We start from the raw sequence: 18204 nt of genomic DNA, 5'->3' as shown, positions 1-18204 counted from the left end.
GCGTTATTTTGTCACTTATTGGGAGCTGTTTGCTAGCTGGAGCCATTCACTTCCAGTCTTTGTGCTAAGCTAAGCTAGCGGGGCTGCAACAGAGTTACAGCACGCACGGAGATGAGAAAGGTATGGACTTATCTAACTCTGGGGGATATGGTGAATAAGCTAAATTCCCAAAATGTGGGTGTGTTCCTTTAAGTACACATATATATTAGTCCCAACATGTACCTTTGAGGTACTAATATGGACTTTGCTACAAAAAAAAAACAGAAAGAAAAGCCAAACAAAAATGTCTATGAATCATTTAGCACATTTACATTAAGTGGGCATGGTTTAGCAGAGGTAAAATGATTGAAATCGCATATTTAGTCAGCTCATTGTACACTGTAAAGGGTCACTTTATTACCGTGACACCGCTAAACCTCAAAGATACTGAGAGGTGTTACACTTCAAGCAGAGCAACAAAGACATCACTAATTAAAAAAAGAATATACAAGCAGCAGACAAACAGCTTCTACTAATAAGCTCACAATGGAAAGAGAGCGTGAAGTGCACAAAATAAATGAAAGAGAGTTTTTCACAGCTGCACGGAGCCATTGTCGAACCAAGCTGAGCGGACCTCTGCCAGCAATGAATAGCTGTAATTGAGAAAGCATGTAATGAGGCCATGGACTCTACTATCTGCATCAGAAAGAGATAGAATTGGCAAACGGCATATTTCAGCTTTTTATACATGTATGCCGTTGTTTATTCAGAATAGCTTCTTTTATAGGTCTTAAATAGGTCTTCGAAATAAAGAAATACACTATGGAGGTTTATATGCAGTATTTACATTTATTGTACACCAGATTTGTCATGAAATGTTAGACTAAGACATACAACCATGGAAAGTTTACGTACAATTTATCGACCTACATGCAAATTATACTGTACAAAGGCATGATAAATGCATTTACACTTAAGTACATGCTCACGATTGCCTGTGGGATTGTTTTATTGATCAACATCAGTTAAACATTGTTATAAAGAAAATGATGCTGCAAACGTTTCGAGTGCTCAAGCTCAGGTCTGCTTTTGCAACATGTCACCTATTTAGCTTATTAGGACTAATCCTAATAGAAATAGCAAGAAGACAGGGATCTATGAGATTTAGTCACATATTCAATAATGTGATTATTTGGCATCTGGGTAATTAAAATATTTGAAAGGCCATGTAGCCAATTAGTCCACATAAACCATTAAGTAAGTGTTTATTCATGAATGTGTATACTTTACATTACAATGCCAATTGTACACTTTAAAGGTGACATAGAATGATTGAACGGGGTATTTATCCTTGTTCTGTGATGTGACATGTAGACAAATTTTTTTTGTTTGGGTCTGTAATGCCTTAGAAGCTTCCTAAAACCATCTGTCAGATAGCCCTATAAGGTTGGGGATTTTAAACAAGTGGTTTTGCACCTATTTGGCTTCCCCTACTGGCTTAACTTGCAATCTCATTACTGATTGGCTGCCACTCAAAAAATGTAGCCAATTATTTTAAAGTGGAGGAGCAGTGAGATGCCTGTGATGTCATAAGCATCAGTTTTTCAGATTGGGCCGTTTTCTAAAAGAGGAATTTCTATGAGACTGAGATGTTTAGCATGTCTAGCACTTTTTGTATGTTTGTGAATGTGGGTAGACTACCATTATTCAACAAAGACAAAGTAAAAATGTTTTTTCATTCTCTGTCCCCTTTAAGAGTTTACATTTTTGGGGGATTTTTACAACACTAAATGACGACTAATGCTTTCTCTGCATTTGGATTTAACCAAAACTTCATTGGCCGCTTATTAACAGTCACAGCAGAGTACTTTATGCAAATATGTATTTTCTTCATGGATACAAAAGGATTTGTTGGAAAAAGTAAAGGACTACTACAAAAATCTTTGCACTTATTAGTACTGAAAATGGCAAAAATGCTATTAAACATACATTTGCAATTTTTGGTTGTGAATACAAACAAACATCTAATAGTTCAATACAAGTTCAACATTGTAAGACCAGACCGAGGCCCTGAACGGTACCTCAACTCGTACTGTATGTTTGAGCGTGACAAGTACAGTAGTAAGCAAAGTTACTTTTAAACAGGTATTTACAACTTGACAATTATACAAATTACTATTACCACTAGAAATAAAGCTACTATAGAGTCACATTCACTGTACAAATAATATTTATTTCCCATGAAATGAGTTATTGTTACTTTGATTGAAAGCAGAATTCGGAAGCGTGTGTTTCGAGCGAGTGACTAGTTGTGCAACAAATGGGAAGCAGAGAAACAAGGGGAAAAGCCCAGTCATCTTTTTGCCCAGAATAAATAAAACCACTCTTCGGATTTTTTCCTCGACACCTGAAATAAATCCACCTGACCGTGTGTGCGCTCTACCCTTATCCTCACGGTTATAAGCTCTAAAATGTCGTAGACGAACAGAGCTTCTATGTTTCAAAAACTTAATGAAAACAAAACATAACAAGGCAAATAGAAAAAGAGCGAGTGTAACTGATACCACAAGCGAGTTGGGAAATTTGGAGATTCAGGTGGCGTTCTCTTCTTCATCGTCCATATAGTAGTTGAGGGTGATGACGGCGCTGATGAATTCGCCCAGCTCCACAAAGTCGGCTGTGATGATGTTAACTCCGCTTTCTCCAGGTCGTTGTGAGCGGATCCACTGCATCATGCCAGGAAGAGCCCTGAGAGGACACATCAAGAGTCTTTTCAATCTAAAGAACATCAGTGGACTATATGTGACCCATAATCTTATTATGAGATTAGGAACATCATTGATTTCAATCTTTGGCATGCTCTTAGTCAATTTAAAGATATCAAGGTTTTGTTTTCACAGAATGTTGAATACATTAGTTTTAAATACTTGCTTTAGTTGGACTAAGCAGACTGGGTTTGTGTGTTGTATGATTGTGAGTGTACACTGAAAAAAATGATTAATTGAATTTAATCAATTTTTTTAAGGTAAGTGGTTGCAATCAATTTATTTAAGCTACATTTAAACAAAATTTTTATATTTCATTTTACGTTACTAATCTTTTTTGTTTAAATGTAGCTTAAATAAATTGATTGCAACCACTTACCTTAAAAAAATTGATTAAATTCAATGAATCATTTTTTTCAGTGTATATAGAAATCTTCTTCAGGTGATGATGGGTTCACCTGAAGTAGGGTCCCATGGGCAGATGCAGACTCAGCCCTGTGAGGTTTATGACTAATGCTCAATCGGAGATGATGCTTTGGCTGGCAGGCTGAATCAGATTTTCTGCAACCCATCTTTTAAACTGAGGTACTGTAGCAGAGGTCCTTTACCTTTTTATATCTGCACTCTCTATCTATAAATCTGCCGACACTGCAATCGATACAAAACTGTATGGCATATTCTACCAAACTGTAACATTGGCTTTGGTCCTAATAAAGTGGTTCATCAAATTAAAAGGCGCACATTCTCTTTGGCACAAACAATAACAATCAAGACAGATCTATTGTACAAAGACATTTGTTGCTTAAGATGTTGATGCACACAAGCTGAGTTGGGATGGAAATCAGCCAGGACCTGCCAACATGATATTATATCAATATCTGAGTCACATTCAGTGGTCAAAATATGGGAATATTGTGACTCAGATAGATTCACATCATGCTTAAAGTAATACAAAACGGTGGGATTTTTTGCTATTGGTTTAGTAATATTCTTTGTTTTATAGTTTTTCTTCCTTCTCCACTGGACTTGGAAAATAAAATGTTTTTGCCCGTAATAAAAATAATAATATTTAATATGTCACTTATTATTCCTAGACATCAATGAGATTAAATGAAGAGGAAATGGTAACTTTTATTTAAAGGATCCATTTCACAAGACTTTTTAAGATGTCAAATAAATCTTTGGTGTCCCAGAGTACGTTTGTAAAGTTTTAGCTCAAAATACCACATAGATAATTTATTAAAGCATGTTAAAATTTACACCTTGTAGGTGTGAGCAAAAATGTGCTGTTTTTGGTTGTGTCCTTTAAAATGCAAATGAGTTGATCTCTGCACTAAATGGTAGTGCAGTGGTTGGATAGTGCAGATTAAGGGGCGGTATTATCCCCTTCTGACATCACACGGGGAGCAAAATTTCAATTATATTTCACATGCTTGCAGAGAAGGGTTTACCAAAACTAAGTAACTGGGTTGATCTTTTTCAAATTTTCTAGGTTCATTTAAGCACTGGGGACCCAATAAACTTAAACATGGAAACAGTCAGATTTTCATGATATGTCTTTTAAGTCTCCTGTGTCTCAGATATTTCTCCTGAGAAAAATCTAATAATTGAAATACAAAAGACAATATTATTTAAGATTTCAATAGAGTACCATAATGATTATGTATTTTGTAGGCCAACCTAATATACAATATATATATTAAATAAATGCTTTAACTAGAAAATACAAATTTTGACAAATTTAAAATCATAAAATTTGTGTCTGTGAAGAATATCTTGTTGGAGAAAATGTGTAAGTGTATCTGTTAAACACAGAGCTTAGTTTTTGCAAAAATTCAAAAGTCTATGGGAAAAACGAATGGGCTTTTTAGCCACAAGGAACCAGTGTCCCATTAACTTCTGGGGTTGGCCTACAAAAATATGTCATCCCTGCAGCACTCTATGGGGCGGTTTCCCAGACAGGGATTAGACTAGTACTAGATTAGAATAAATGTAAGAGCTGTCTAAATTGAAAACATCTTGCCATGACATATCTTAAACTACATCCGTGATCTTTGTTTTGCCTCAAAATGCCACAAGTAATGTTTTTAGTAAGGCATGTTTGTTCAAACTAGATATATTTCCTAATTAAACTACGGCCTAGTCCTAGTTTAAGATAATCCCTGTCTGGGAAACCACCCCTATATAAACTTTAAAAAAATCATTAAAGGGGACATATCATGAAAATCGGACTTTTCCAAGTGCTATAGTTGGGTCGCCAGTGATAGAAACCGTGAAAAAGATCAACCCAGTAACTTAGTTTTGGTAAACCATTCTCTGCAAGCATGTGCAAAAAATAGGTCATTGACATCTGGCTCCCCTTGTGATGTCAGAAGGGGATAATACCGCCCCATAAGCTGCACTATCCAGAAAAATTTTCATTTTGTTTTATATCATCCACACTCTAAAAACAAACGGTATATAGCACCAAAAGTGGTTCTTTGCTCGTAATCATAGAAGAACCATTTTTAGTGCCATATAGCACCGGTGAAGCACCAGTGAAGCACCTGTGTAGAACCATATGTGGTGCTATAGTGGTGCTATATGGCCCCTATATGGTTCTACACAGGTGCTACACAGGTGCTTCACCGGTGCTATATGGCACTAAAAATGGTTCTTCTATGGTTACGATCCAAAGCAACAGTTTTGGTGCTATATAGCACTGTTTGTTTGTTAGAGTATAGATAGAACTCTGCATCTTTTTTAATGTTATCCTTCAAAAAAAATTCTGGGAAGATTTATCTACACATTTTCAACAGAAGTCTAATTATAACTGTGAATTAACACCAAAGATGTTATCTTATATTTTGAATCAAAAAATCCGTCAGTCAATTTTATGATGAGTCTTATGATTTTATTTAGAAAATATTATATCCATAAAAGTAAAAGAAATAATTCTAAACCCTCTTTGAAGGTTTTTATAATTGATTTTCATTTATATATTGTGTCTCTCCAATGTATTGATAACAAAAAATAAAAAAGTAGAGATACACTTTTATACGCCAAAGAATTGAAGTTAATTGAAAATTTAACTGGTATACTGTCTCCATTTTATTTATTTAAATATATTATTTATTTATTTATTTTTACTATTTAAATGTATTTTATTTTATTCTTTCAATGTAATGTTAACCCAAATTCTTAAAGATGCTATCTTTTTGGATGTCTTGTTAAAAATCTAAATGTTGTTATGTTTCAATATATAATAAAAAAAATCTGCACTATACAATCACATCATTGCCATTTAGTGCAGAGGTCAGCTCATTTGCATTTTAAAGGACACAGCCAAAAACGGCACATTTTTGCTCACACCTACAAAGTGACAATTTTAACATGCTATATATGATATTTTTGAGATAAAACTTCACATACATACTCTGGGAACACCAAAGATTTATTTTACATCTTAAAAGAGTCTTGTGAAATGCCCCATTTAAATTTACTCAAATCCAGATTATTTGACCTATACATTTACATATATTTACATCAGCTCCATACTCTTAAAGTATTTTACCAATTGTCACTTTTTTTCTATTTTTCTTTCTCCTAAGACAATTCAAGAGAAACATCTACTGTAACATTAAGTTGATACGTAAATGAAACACAACTGAGAACTCCATTAAATCTCCTGGACTATAAAAGAGCACCACCTGAACAATAATGTTACAGGCTGAGAATTCTGAATAACAGTAAACAGGGTGACTAACGCTGGTGTCAGCTTTGCCCTTTAGCTAATGTTCTAGTTACAATGAGCAGAAGTAATGCTCTGCTCCACATCGGCTATGTAGATTGGGTCAGATATGCACTTGGACAACAAGGTACTACCGTAAGCTAAGATGCATTATAGCTGGGCATAATAGCAGATTCAATAGCACAATATATTTTGTATGCAGGCAGGCGAAAAAACAACAGTAGATCTCTCACTGACAGATGCAGATGTACTCCATAAGGGAAGAGCAAAAATACCCTCTCAGACATCTGAATGACAAGAATATTGGTTAATAGTGAATATGTGCTTCTGTCACCCAGAGCCATTTTAAAGTCTACCTCTGCCAAGAGTTTCATGTTTCTAACCAAGCCTGACAAATCTTGATCAGTTAAGCCCAAGATACTCAGAGGAATTGCTAATAACTGTAATGAGATTAAATTGAGACCGTAAAATATCTTCCTGGTGCTGTTTTACTAAAGGAATCACAGTGTTCTAATAATTCAACACATCCTCTGATGTTGAACATCACTGAAGTGCTTTTGTTACAGCAGACGAGCGTGCTTTATTATTAAAAACTACAAAGAAAACAAAAAAACGACTGAAATACAAAGAAAAACCACCCAGTTAGAAAAAAGTAAGCATTTGATTCCCATGTAAAACCAATCAAAGTTTTCTGTTTGCAGATTAGTGGTGGAATTGGGTTTTCATGGGATGACACCGAAACAAATAATCCAAAACTAAACTAAACATGATGTTCCTGTAGATCAGCTGTGAGGGCATTGCATTAGCAGGGCAAAAGGTCATGGGTTCGATCCCAGGGGACACATCAATAATGATAAAACATATACAAAAGATACAAATGAAACAACTTAGCAATAAAATAAACACGGTTCCCACCTCTCAGTAATGGTTTCCCTCAGTCCGCTGGTCACTCCTTTCATGACGGTACTCGCTTTGGGTGTGAGCACCACCTGGGACACATAAAATGTCCCCTTACGTCTCCGATCCTTCACTGAGGCCTGGAGGAACTGAATGAGCTTCTCGGGATCTGTGGTATTGGCCCAAGGCGATGGCATCATCTGCCCCGGCCATAAGAAAGGAACCTCCAGAGCCATTGGATTGTGATAGAAGACCAGCACCTGATACTCTTTCTCCCAGAGGTACTTCAGGCTTACCTCCTGAGCAAACACCACCGGGCAGAGCCGGTCCCCGAAGACGGTGCGCAGCATCTGGACCAACTTCTCATGATGGAGGTTCTGTACTCCATAGAAATGGTTAAAGTCCAGGAACACCACTTCGCGGGCGTGCGAGGCCAAGAACGAACTGATCTGCTCCAGGCCTTCACGCACGGTGGCGCTGAACAGGCCGTGTGCAAAGAAGAGCTCGTTGTCTGGGTCTCTGGGTTTGGTTGATATGCGGAGATCAAAGAATCGCACGCCTGCCTCCAGCTGGCTGGTGAAATTCATGGTCTGTGTAGCCAACCATTTCCTCATCAGCTTTTTTGCCACAGTGCCAAACACAGAGACAAAGTTCTGCACCGTCTCCGGCTGTTCGGGTCCTACAGGTGAGGCTTCATCGATGTAGAAACTGAAGGAGTCGTGGGAACCTGAATGAGAGGGTTTTTTCGAGTTAGTATAGTTCTTTACAACGCCGCATGCACAAAAATGATAATGACAACAGCTTTATTGAAGTCTCAAGAGAGGAAACTGAATGGTACTGAATGATAGAATTTCCAAGTCATTGGGCTGTGAAATAACAGTGATGACATTCACTTTGCTATAGAGAAGAGGTCGCAAAATTCTCCTAGATGTCTTGTGGTTATGGTCTCTTGTTCTCCTCATATCTGTTGTGATCCCGTCACAACAAATAATTAAGTCATTTGCACATACAAATCATGATATCAATTATCTTAGGCTGACTTGCAGTTATAAAGAAAGTGTAATACTCTAAAAATGTGAACAGAGTTTATGTGACACAACAGGAACTTAAATATACATATAAAGAGCTCAGATGCAAAAACCTCTAAATGTCACCTCTGTCAAAACTGAGATTATAATATTGACTGAACGCTCTCTGCACGTATAATACGTTCATCAAATACTTTAGCTTCAAACCCTCTTAATTCCAGCCTCAGGCTTTTCAGACATACCGGTTTGTTGGCAGAATCTGCTAAATGCCATGTCAATTTTTCAGCAAAGGCCTCAAAGTGCACCAATGACGAATGTGAAACAACATTGTATCACATTCAAACTTGGGTCCTTGTGAGTACTCTAACCCCAACCAAATGTAAGTTTACTTCAACATTTTTCATGTTAATCTATCACAACAAACTATATATTGTTGGTAAGTCTAAGATTGTAGTTTTCATAATTTCTAAACCTTTTAGCAGTAGTAATAATGCAGTACCTGTAATTTATTGTGCATTTGTGACAAGAGTATGCAGCAAACCTCACAGCAAACCAACACAAACCTCAGTTTTTTATAATTTTATTTATTAAAAATAATACTATATTGCATTTATTTCTTTAAAATAATATATAAAAAAATATATTTTCACCTCCAGACACTTTCGTAAAAAAAATGTTAAAGCGTCTTCTTTAAAACAAGACCAAAATTAGGCTTCTAGACCAAAAAAATGCCAGAGTTATATTCATTTAAAGGTGTACAAAGGGCTGCGCCGGTTAAAGGGTTACATTTCTGAGACCTAAATACAACCCGAATGTGGCAGCCACATGCTTAACAGTGCCCACTAATGTGTGGATCAGTTTCTTCCTTTTTAACTTTTTTTTTGCCAAAAAAACTTGCATTCACTTAGAGGGTTTTGCAGCAAAATACAGTCAAATTTGAACAAAACAAAATATGAACAAAATATTTTTTGTAAATTAGCATTTTTTATTGGTTATTTGGGTTCAGTAATTTCTATTTAATGTCAAGGCAGAGGTTTTTAGTCAGTAATTGAAATGCATTATTTTCACAAATATCATGTTAGTCATTTCATTGGTATTTAAAGGACAAGTTTGGTATTGTACACTTAAAGCCCTGTTTTCAGATTGTTTATGATGAACTAGAACGGTTTTGACTGAAATTTGGACATATGATGCTGGCCCGAGAATTTTCGGGTGTTTGTTGTATCAGCCCCAACCTCTACAGTGGGTGTATGGGTGCACTGGACCAATCCTTCCTAAAAATGCATTAAACTTTCATTTACAAAGACGTGAAACTCACCGAGTGGTCAGGGGTGTTCAGTGATATGCTCACACAAAAATTGCTGCAAAAGATGCCGCCGGGAACGTTGTTTGTATTCTTGCAATTGGCAAAGGCGGATTACCGCCACCAACTGGGCTGGAGTGTCTATTATTCAAGCTCTCAACGGAAGAATGTACGGGTGTGAGGCGTTTGAAAAAATAGGTCCACAAGTTTACAACGAATGCTAAAAAACCTGTTGGAAAGCATCATTTGCAGCGATTTTTGTGTGAGCATTTCAGTGAACACCCCTGACCACTCGGTGAGTTTCACGTCTTTGTAAATGAAAGTTTAATGCATTTTAGAAAGGATTGTTCCAGTGCACCATTAAACCCATTGTAGAGGTTGGGGCTGATACAACAGAAACCGAAAATTCTCGGGCCAGCATCACATATTATGTCCAAATTTCAGTCAAAACCGTTCTATTTCATCATCAACAATCTGAAAACAGGGCTTTAAGTGTAAAATACCGAACTTGTCCTTTAAATACCAATGAAATGACTAACATGATATTTGTGAAAATAATGCATTTCAATTACTGACTAAAAACCTTTGCCTTGCCATTAAATAGAAATTACTGAACATAACCAATAAAAAATGCTAATTAACAAAAAAATATGTTGTTCATAAAGTAAGGGCTGAAATATAATAATGCAAAAGCAAACCCTTGAATATGAACTGCAACATAAAATAACGTGCAAGGGGGAGAGCGTTGCCAGGGCTTGCAGTACAATAACATGGAGTTCACAAGCGTGTTTTCAATATTAATACAGAGCAAAGCCAGGTGCTATGTTTGATCTCTCAAATCACAAACGGCTACAACCCATTTAAACAGATGCATTGCTAATCTAATTAAATGAAAGCAGTATGCAGTCACACAGTGAGTGTCACAGAGAGACTCGCCGAATGTTATTTTTGATGAATAAACAATGCTTCTTTCCATTCGAAGGCAGAACTGTAGCCATCATCATTTACCATGGGAAAGGGCCATTAGGCAAACAGCTGTCTGCTCGGCAGACACATCTCGACAATCGGGGCAACAGCGCAACCAGTCAAATCATGGGAACATTAGAGGATGCTTTTAACAAGCCATGGAGCGCAGATAATGGAGATACTGGTGAACAGAAGGAAGGATTGATTCGGTGTTGTAAAAAGATTATTATTACTGTTTCACAATTTACAGCTGCATACATTAACATGTATTTAAGGAACCAATCAACATGCAAACACTTAAAACACAATATAATTCAACAGACCCTCAACAACTTCTTCTCCAAGAGGTCCAAGTGCATTTATTTAATGTTTGAACTTCTCATCTGCTAAATGGGGAGTGATACAGATATACTTAATGCTATATTAAGTAGATCTAAGGAATTTATTTATGGGAAAATAATTTAACAAAATGATAACAACTGACTCCAAACCACAGCGAGAAGGAACATTAGGATGGATTAAAGAAGACATTTACAATTTTATTCCACTTTTGTTTTTGAAACCTAAAATTCAGAGATTATTCAAAAAGTTATTTTTGTTGAGTAATTTGTTAACATTACTCTCAATGCAGGGTTATTTTTAACCCTTGGCTGGGGAAATATTCAACAGAACACACTGCTGGGTTAAAAGTTGCCCAATGTTGGGGTGTTTTTACCCAACCATAGGTTATTTTAACCAAACAATTGTTGATCCATATGAAAAAAACATCATCAAGCATATACCATTTCACTGTGCATAAGTGCTATGTGTTCCTAGCTTGGTAGAGCTTGAGGCTAGCAATGCCAAGGTCATGGGATTAATCCTCAGGGAATACTTTCATAAAATGTATAACTTGAATGCACTTGGAATCACTATGACTAAATGCATCTGCCAAATGCATAGCAGACATGAATGTTATTTTAATCGTTGCAGTATTGCTGTACAGTATTCTTATCCTAGTGGAAGAATGGCACTTGAATTTGTTCAATGTGTTCTTAATATATAAAGGCATTTTTTGCTGATTATATATTATACATGCCTCAGTGCTATTCACAAAACAGCATGGCCTCTTGTACATTACTGGATGATCAAAAGATACAAATGAAAAACCCCTGAAGTACTGTTGAAGACATGCTACGAAACAATGCAGCAACATTTACAGGTTGACTGTAAACCCCTGGGCTACCGGGTGATGTAACCGCTTCATAGATTGACATGTCATTGTCAACCACAGGGGACGACCACACAGTGCAGCATCCAAAGAAATGAATAGTTAAAGGAATGAGAACCTTTTCCCAATGGTGACTCTGCAATTTCATGTCTGATCAGTTAATCTTTTCCTTTTAGTTTTTTTTATTTAGAATAAAGTGCAGGATTAATGGATGAACTATTGGATGGATGGACAGATTTAAAGATAAATCAGACTGGAGTGATCACGCCCTCCAGGATTGAAGCCATTACAATTTTTCATGCAATTTAAAGTAATTGAAATCATTTTGCATGCATGCACATATCTGTGCACGCTCTACACATCCTGCACTTTCTAAAACATTTATTTTTGACATCAAAACAAAGCAATTCTTTACTGTGAAATAAAGATGACACAGAGGTGGTAGAAAGAAAAATGGGTAGTTAAAATCTTTTTAGAGAACAATTATATATGGAACATAAGATATACTTTATTGTTATTTGATCAGGAAAAGCTGACAAGTTTCTAAAAGGCACCGCTGTTGGTTTCAAGGTCAAATGTCTAGACATGACAAGAGTGCTTCACCACTCCAGATTATGCCAACTTCTGTAAACCCTTATATAAAATCAAAAAGCTCTGGTTCTGCCATTAGTGAATAGGCAGGATTGCATACAGTAGCCTGCACTTCCATCAGTGAAAAACGTTTCAATGCCAAAATAACCATGCATGTCTCTCAAAGAAAAAATATTGCTGGTTTCCGTACAAAATGTGATTGCATAAATGTAACTTATTAGCCTGGTAGAACCATCCTCTGCTATTTTGCTTCGCTTCATAGACAGAGTCTGGCTGGGCATAATTGACAATCGTTTTCCTTCTCATCGGAGGGGCTTGTCTGAAGTTTAAAATCATTGGTCTAAACGTAAGCCAATCACATAACGTTTGGATATGATGTGCGTTATGCGCCAGCTCAGCCGCATCAAATTTCTGCTGTAAAACACACGCATGATGTGAAAACAAACCCATCGAGCGAAATACCGAAGTTAACATGGCTATGAACGACTTCTGCAGATTATGTAAAGTAAATCGGGCCAGAGCTAGTTGAACACTATCCTTACGGTGTCTTTCCACTCACGTCTAAGTGGAGGAACGCCCCTCTCTCCTCTCAAACTCTTCCACCAGACGGCCATAACCATATGTAAATTAAATCTTCCTACCTTTTTTTCTGGTTAATCAGGAACGTCACCAAAGAATGTTTGCCCACGCGTCCTCCACCATTAACTGTGAACAATGAAATTTCCTTCCATGATATCTCGATTGTTGTGCACGTCAAGCTGTGCTGCACACAGTTTCTCGCTGACGATCGATAATAGTTGATAAATTAAACTTTTCCCAAAACCTGTCGGGAGTAGGGCAACAACATAATCTCCATTCAAAATGTTTAACAAACACTTTTCTTGTTCGGGATTAAGTTGGCAAGTGCCGGTTCTCCACAACAGAGCAAATAGCTTTCTGTGCCTCCATGTCCACTACAAACTACAACCGTACATTCGGCGCTTAGCGTCTACGTCACTGCTCTCAGCCCGCCCTCTGTTCATTGATTCGCCGGTTGTTTTGAGACCTGAGGAAAACGGTTTGAATGGGAGGTATCTCAGACTGAGTACAGAAGCGTAATGAAATTTAGCGGAAGTACAAAGTCTGACGTAGTCAGGCTAGTAACTTATGTGCACATCCACACAAAATAAAAGACATCTATTTCTTCAATATCAATAATGGCTCTCTATAAAAATTTATGAGGTTCAGAACAGCAGTATTCTGCCTAGGTTCCAGGAATTCTGGTGACATACAGTATAAAGCTTATTCTGCACTGTAGCACATTAGCTTTCAGCCTTGACACAGTTCTACTGCCCAGGTCCCACAACAAACCCAGGTGTCAATGGCTGGTGTAACAGGGTGATGACCTCATCAATCCAGCTGCCCATTCGAGCAGAGTGGAGGATGAGATGTACAAAACCTCACATTTGCTATACACAATAGCCACTGCTCTGGACTCTAGACAGCACAAACAGGTTCAGTATATATATCTTCAATGTCTGCAACAAATGAGCTTGCAAGATGGAGAAATGTATTTGTTGGTACATAAAAGATAAAGAAAGATAGTTACAGAAAAATACAAGGTAGATGGAAATTCATTTAAATATCTTTGTATTCTTTCCGGTTAGCCTTACGTTTCCCTTCTGGAGTTTACCAATAGGAGAAAGATTGCTTTTGTATGTGTTTGTGTAGTATGTGTAGATAACCTTCAAAATACTGCAAATATTTGTACTGCAGGAAAACAATGTTATGTTGCAACATGTTTATCGGTCGAGCTCTGAAAATATGATGATAAAAAGGGAGAAAATCAAAAACACACCAGATTCTTAACTTTGAATCACGCTACATGAGACAATTTTTTTGACAGTTTTGAGAAATAAAGTTCAACATGAGAAAAAATTAATAAAAATCTCATGCATTTATAAAGTAAAAATGGCCAAGTCCCTTGTAATTACTTAGACCAAAAAACCTGAATGTTGCGGTCATGTTCAGTTTCTTAATTTTTACCTTTTAAAATCTGACTTTTATCATTTGCAGTGTTTCTAGGTGCAGCTTTAGTGATTTTGCAATTGTTTACTATGTCTTGTCCAAAGAAGTGATTTTTATAGAAGTGGAGGTTTTGATCAAAAAAGCTTGCATGCACTTGAGTGTTTTGCAGAAAAAACAGTCAAATTGTTTAATACAAATTAAATGACTAAAGTGACATTTGTGAAAATAAGGCCTTTCAATTACTGACTAATAACGTTGCAATTAAAGTGAAATTATTTAACCTGAACAAAATAACCTGATAAAAAATTCTCCCTTACAAGAAATCATGTCAGACACACTTCAGAATTCTTCAAATATTTAGAAAAAAAAGGGTATGTAATGCAAGGTTAAAAAAATAACATAAAATGGTATTGGAGAATAACGTAGATCTTTAGTGGCCTGTATATGACAGAATGAAACACAAAATTGCCTGGAGCTCAAATAAAGCACCACTGAAATATGCATGAGACAAAGGCGAGAGATCATTGATTAGGCTGTTTTAGGATCTGATCCTTGGCTATTTTTTATGATTTGATCCTGAGGAGCTAGACTGATCTTTGCTGTCTCTAATTATATCTGTGTGTGGCTAAACTGAAAATGTCATTCGGCACACCAGGACACAAGCTTCTGGACAAGCTGCATACATTTACACGAATCTCATTTCCATCTCTTTTAAGAGTTAGATCTTAACCTTGCATTGGGAGGCCAATTTACAAGCTCCCTTCAGCTTTGCAAAATAACTGCGTGGGAGCAATGTGTCCCAGAAATCTTAGCGAAGACTTAATTTGTTTAGAGTGTTTTGATAAATAGCTGCTACAACTTTCCTTCACCCACCCACAGCCTTGTTGACATCACATTTTACAAATCTTCTACAAAAGAGTGAGGATGATACCGTGTCAAGCTGCCCAATGTATAGCTACTCGAACGATGAATTCAAGCCAGGTCTATGAGATGATGTAATCTCCACTGCAGTCTTCCAAGCATTTTAGTTTGCATTCATTTGTTCCAGTCAGAGCATTTATTGTATGATCAAGAAACCAGAATGTAATTGATGGTTAACAAGATGATTTGAAGGTGGCCGGCCTGTGGCAATAGGTTGAAATCAGCGACACAGAGACTGATTAAATTCCCTGATTAAGTCTCTTAAGGCCTATATGGTTTGATTACTTGAGCTTTTGGCATTGTTCAACTGGTGATTTTCAGCAGATTAACTTAAAGTCGACATAAAACAGAAGTAGCAATTGCCTTATTTTTCACCTGGTGATGTATATCCAAGTGAAACCGGCTTCTAAAATGAATAAGTTAGGGCTGGACTTAAATTTGTCCATTGAGATCTGATTGGGTCGTTTGAAATTGGGTCATGTTGCTGATTGCTAATCGCAGCGATCTTCTTCCGGACCCCGCCCACTTGATATACCATAATCCGGAAAGAGAGATCATTTTGAGGAGGAGAGGAGATTTGCATTTTTGATTAAAGATTATTAGGGCACATGAATTAAGAAAATAATAATTAAGCTCACAGATAAGTCATTTGTACAAATACCACAATATTCCAAAACAAATTACAGTTTTTCATTTTATTTTCATGGCGACTTTAACACCTAATTCATAATAACTATGTCGATCCACAGCCACTCAAAATCTTGTTCATACACAACATAAAATGCTGGGTTTTTTCAACCCAACATTGGGTCAAAAAGGGACGTGCCCAGCACACTGGGTTGTAATGTAATCCATGCTGGGTTGTTTCAACCTAAAATGCTGTTTTTTTTAATTCATTGTTGGGTCAAATATAAACATTTTCTGAGTTAATTTCAACCCAGCTGCTGGGCTTGACCCTTTTTGACCCAATGCTGGATTGAAAATAACCAAGCATTTTTTGGAATGTATGAACAAGATAACACAGTTTAATGAAAAGCCAAGTGCTTGGCAGTTATTTTCAACCCAGCATATTTATTTTTGAGTGTGCATACTTGACCATCGGTTAGACATTTAAAAAAATGCTGGGTTGTTTAAACCCATGCAGGTAAAATATGGACAAGCCCAACCGTTTGGTTTGAATTAACTTATGCTGAGTTGTTTAATGCTGGGCTTTGAAAAAGAAAGCTTGAAGAAACAAATAGCATCCAAACTTTTTAGTATTAGGAGTTATTTTATTGATGCATTTGTCTGACCAAAAATTACTGACAGACACCTGCACCATCAGAAAATAAAGTACAGAAGCTGTAACTGGGACAGTACCCTTTAAAAAAAGGTCCTGATTTGTATAGATACAAAAAAATGTCCCAAAGGTACCAATATGTACAATATAAAGAGTTTGGTTCCAAAACGAGATAACTCTGTTTTTTACTTGTTCAAAAATCTTGTTTTTTGATTGTGCATTCCAATTAATATCATTCAAAATGCAGTTGGTTTACTTTTATTTTAGCCTTCATGACTAAAAAAATACAGCTAAGTAGCACAATTAAACACAATAAATAAATAAAAAAATAAAATAAAATGACAACATAAAAATAAATAAAATTAAAGAGTTCTCTCGTTTTGGAACCAAACTCTTCATATGCACTCTTAGGTTACAAATGTGTATATTGGGGGCTGGCCCAGTTTCAGCTCTGTACCTTTTTTTTTTTTTTTTGAGAGTGCGCAGACAAGTTTTTCGTTCCAAGGAACCGTTACGTTCTTACCCTTTTATAGTCCAAAGAGCCATTTATTTAGAAACCTTTTTTAAAAGAATGCGCTCTCATTCCAACACGGCTTTACTGATGTTAGATGTTTTAACAAGAACACTTCCAGTGAATAGATACATGCCATATGTGCACAATAGGAAATGAAAGAGAATTGTATGCGCATGGTGTCGAGTAAATATAAAAACTTGACAATTATCCAACACTTTGCCTGTTTTCTTGCAGCTCACTACAGTATATCCGTTTTTTTTAAATAATATTATGTAAAACTGGTCAGGATTGTAGCACAAATGTAATGTGTCTCTTAATCCATCGAGCCCCAAGCAACAAGTGTCCTATTTAATTTCTGATACACATCTTAACCTTATTATAATGTCGCTTGCCATTAAAAAAATCACACTTTACAGACCATGTTATAAGCAGAATCCATAGCCACGTTTGGGTGTAATGTGACTTATGATAGAGTTTTTAGCGTAACAAACGTAGGCAACATTTAACCAACATAAAATACAAAAAATGTAAACTTTTTTAAAAACGTCAGCTCATGTTATCTAATTCCAAACGTACACTGCATTCTTATTTCCTAAAATATGCAACCCATTCTCACTGCCACTTCCACACGCGCATTTAAACGAGCGCTTACCAGGTATTGCGAGATTGGTGAGAGGAATGCTGTGCAAGCTCTCCGGTAAACTTGCCATCCAGTCCGCATAACGGAGTTCACTCTTCCCATGAGACGAAGCCATGCCGTCGATTCTCCGGTGATCAGTGTCAGCGCTTCTCTCCGACTGCTCGAGTATTCAGCGCCCGTGCGCGCGAGTTCACAGCGCGAGCATCACCACACCCCCGAGACACGGCGCGCGCCGCACATACATCACACTTTCTCCAACCTTCTCGATTTAAACCTCTTTACAGGTACAACAAGCTCGTTACATGTAACAAGCATATATATATCCTTGGGAAATGATTTCCCTCACGTGTAAGGGTGTGCGCAGTTGGACTGGG

General features: G+C 36.8%; 1 protein-coding gene across 1 annotated transcript; it reads right to left on the bottom strand.

Moving 5' to 3' along the window:
- Positions 1-803: 803 nt before the first annotated feature.
- plcxd3 (phosphatidylinositol-specific phospholipase C, X domain containing 3) lies at positions 804-18194 on the bottom strand. The gene is made up of 3 exons (XM_065247260.2): positions 17843-18194; positions 7390-8098; positions 804-2727 (listed from the first exon to the last, which is right to left on the bottom strand). Exons 1-3 carry the CDS (start codon positions 17943-17945, stop codon positions 2571-2573), a joined length of 969 nt encoding a protein of 322 aa, XP_065103332.1. The 5' UTR covers positions 17946-18194; the 3' UTR covers positions 804-2570.
- Between the last annotated feature and the right edge of the window lie 10 nt (positions 18195-18204).

Source organism: Paramisgurnus dabryanus, chromosome 11 (assembly GCF_030506205.2).
Source record: "Paramisgurnus dabryanus chromosome 11, PD_genome_1.1, whole genome shotgun sequence".
Taxonomy (NCBI): Eukaryota; Metazoa; Chordata; class Actinopteri; order Cypriniformes; family Cobitidae; genus Paramisgurnus; species Paramisgurnus dabryanus.
Note: the sequence above shows the minus strand (reverse complement) of the source record. Positions and strands in the feature narration are given on the sequence as shown.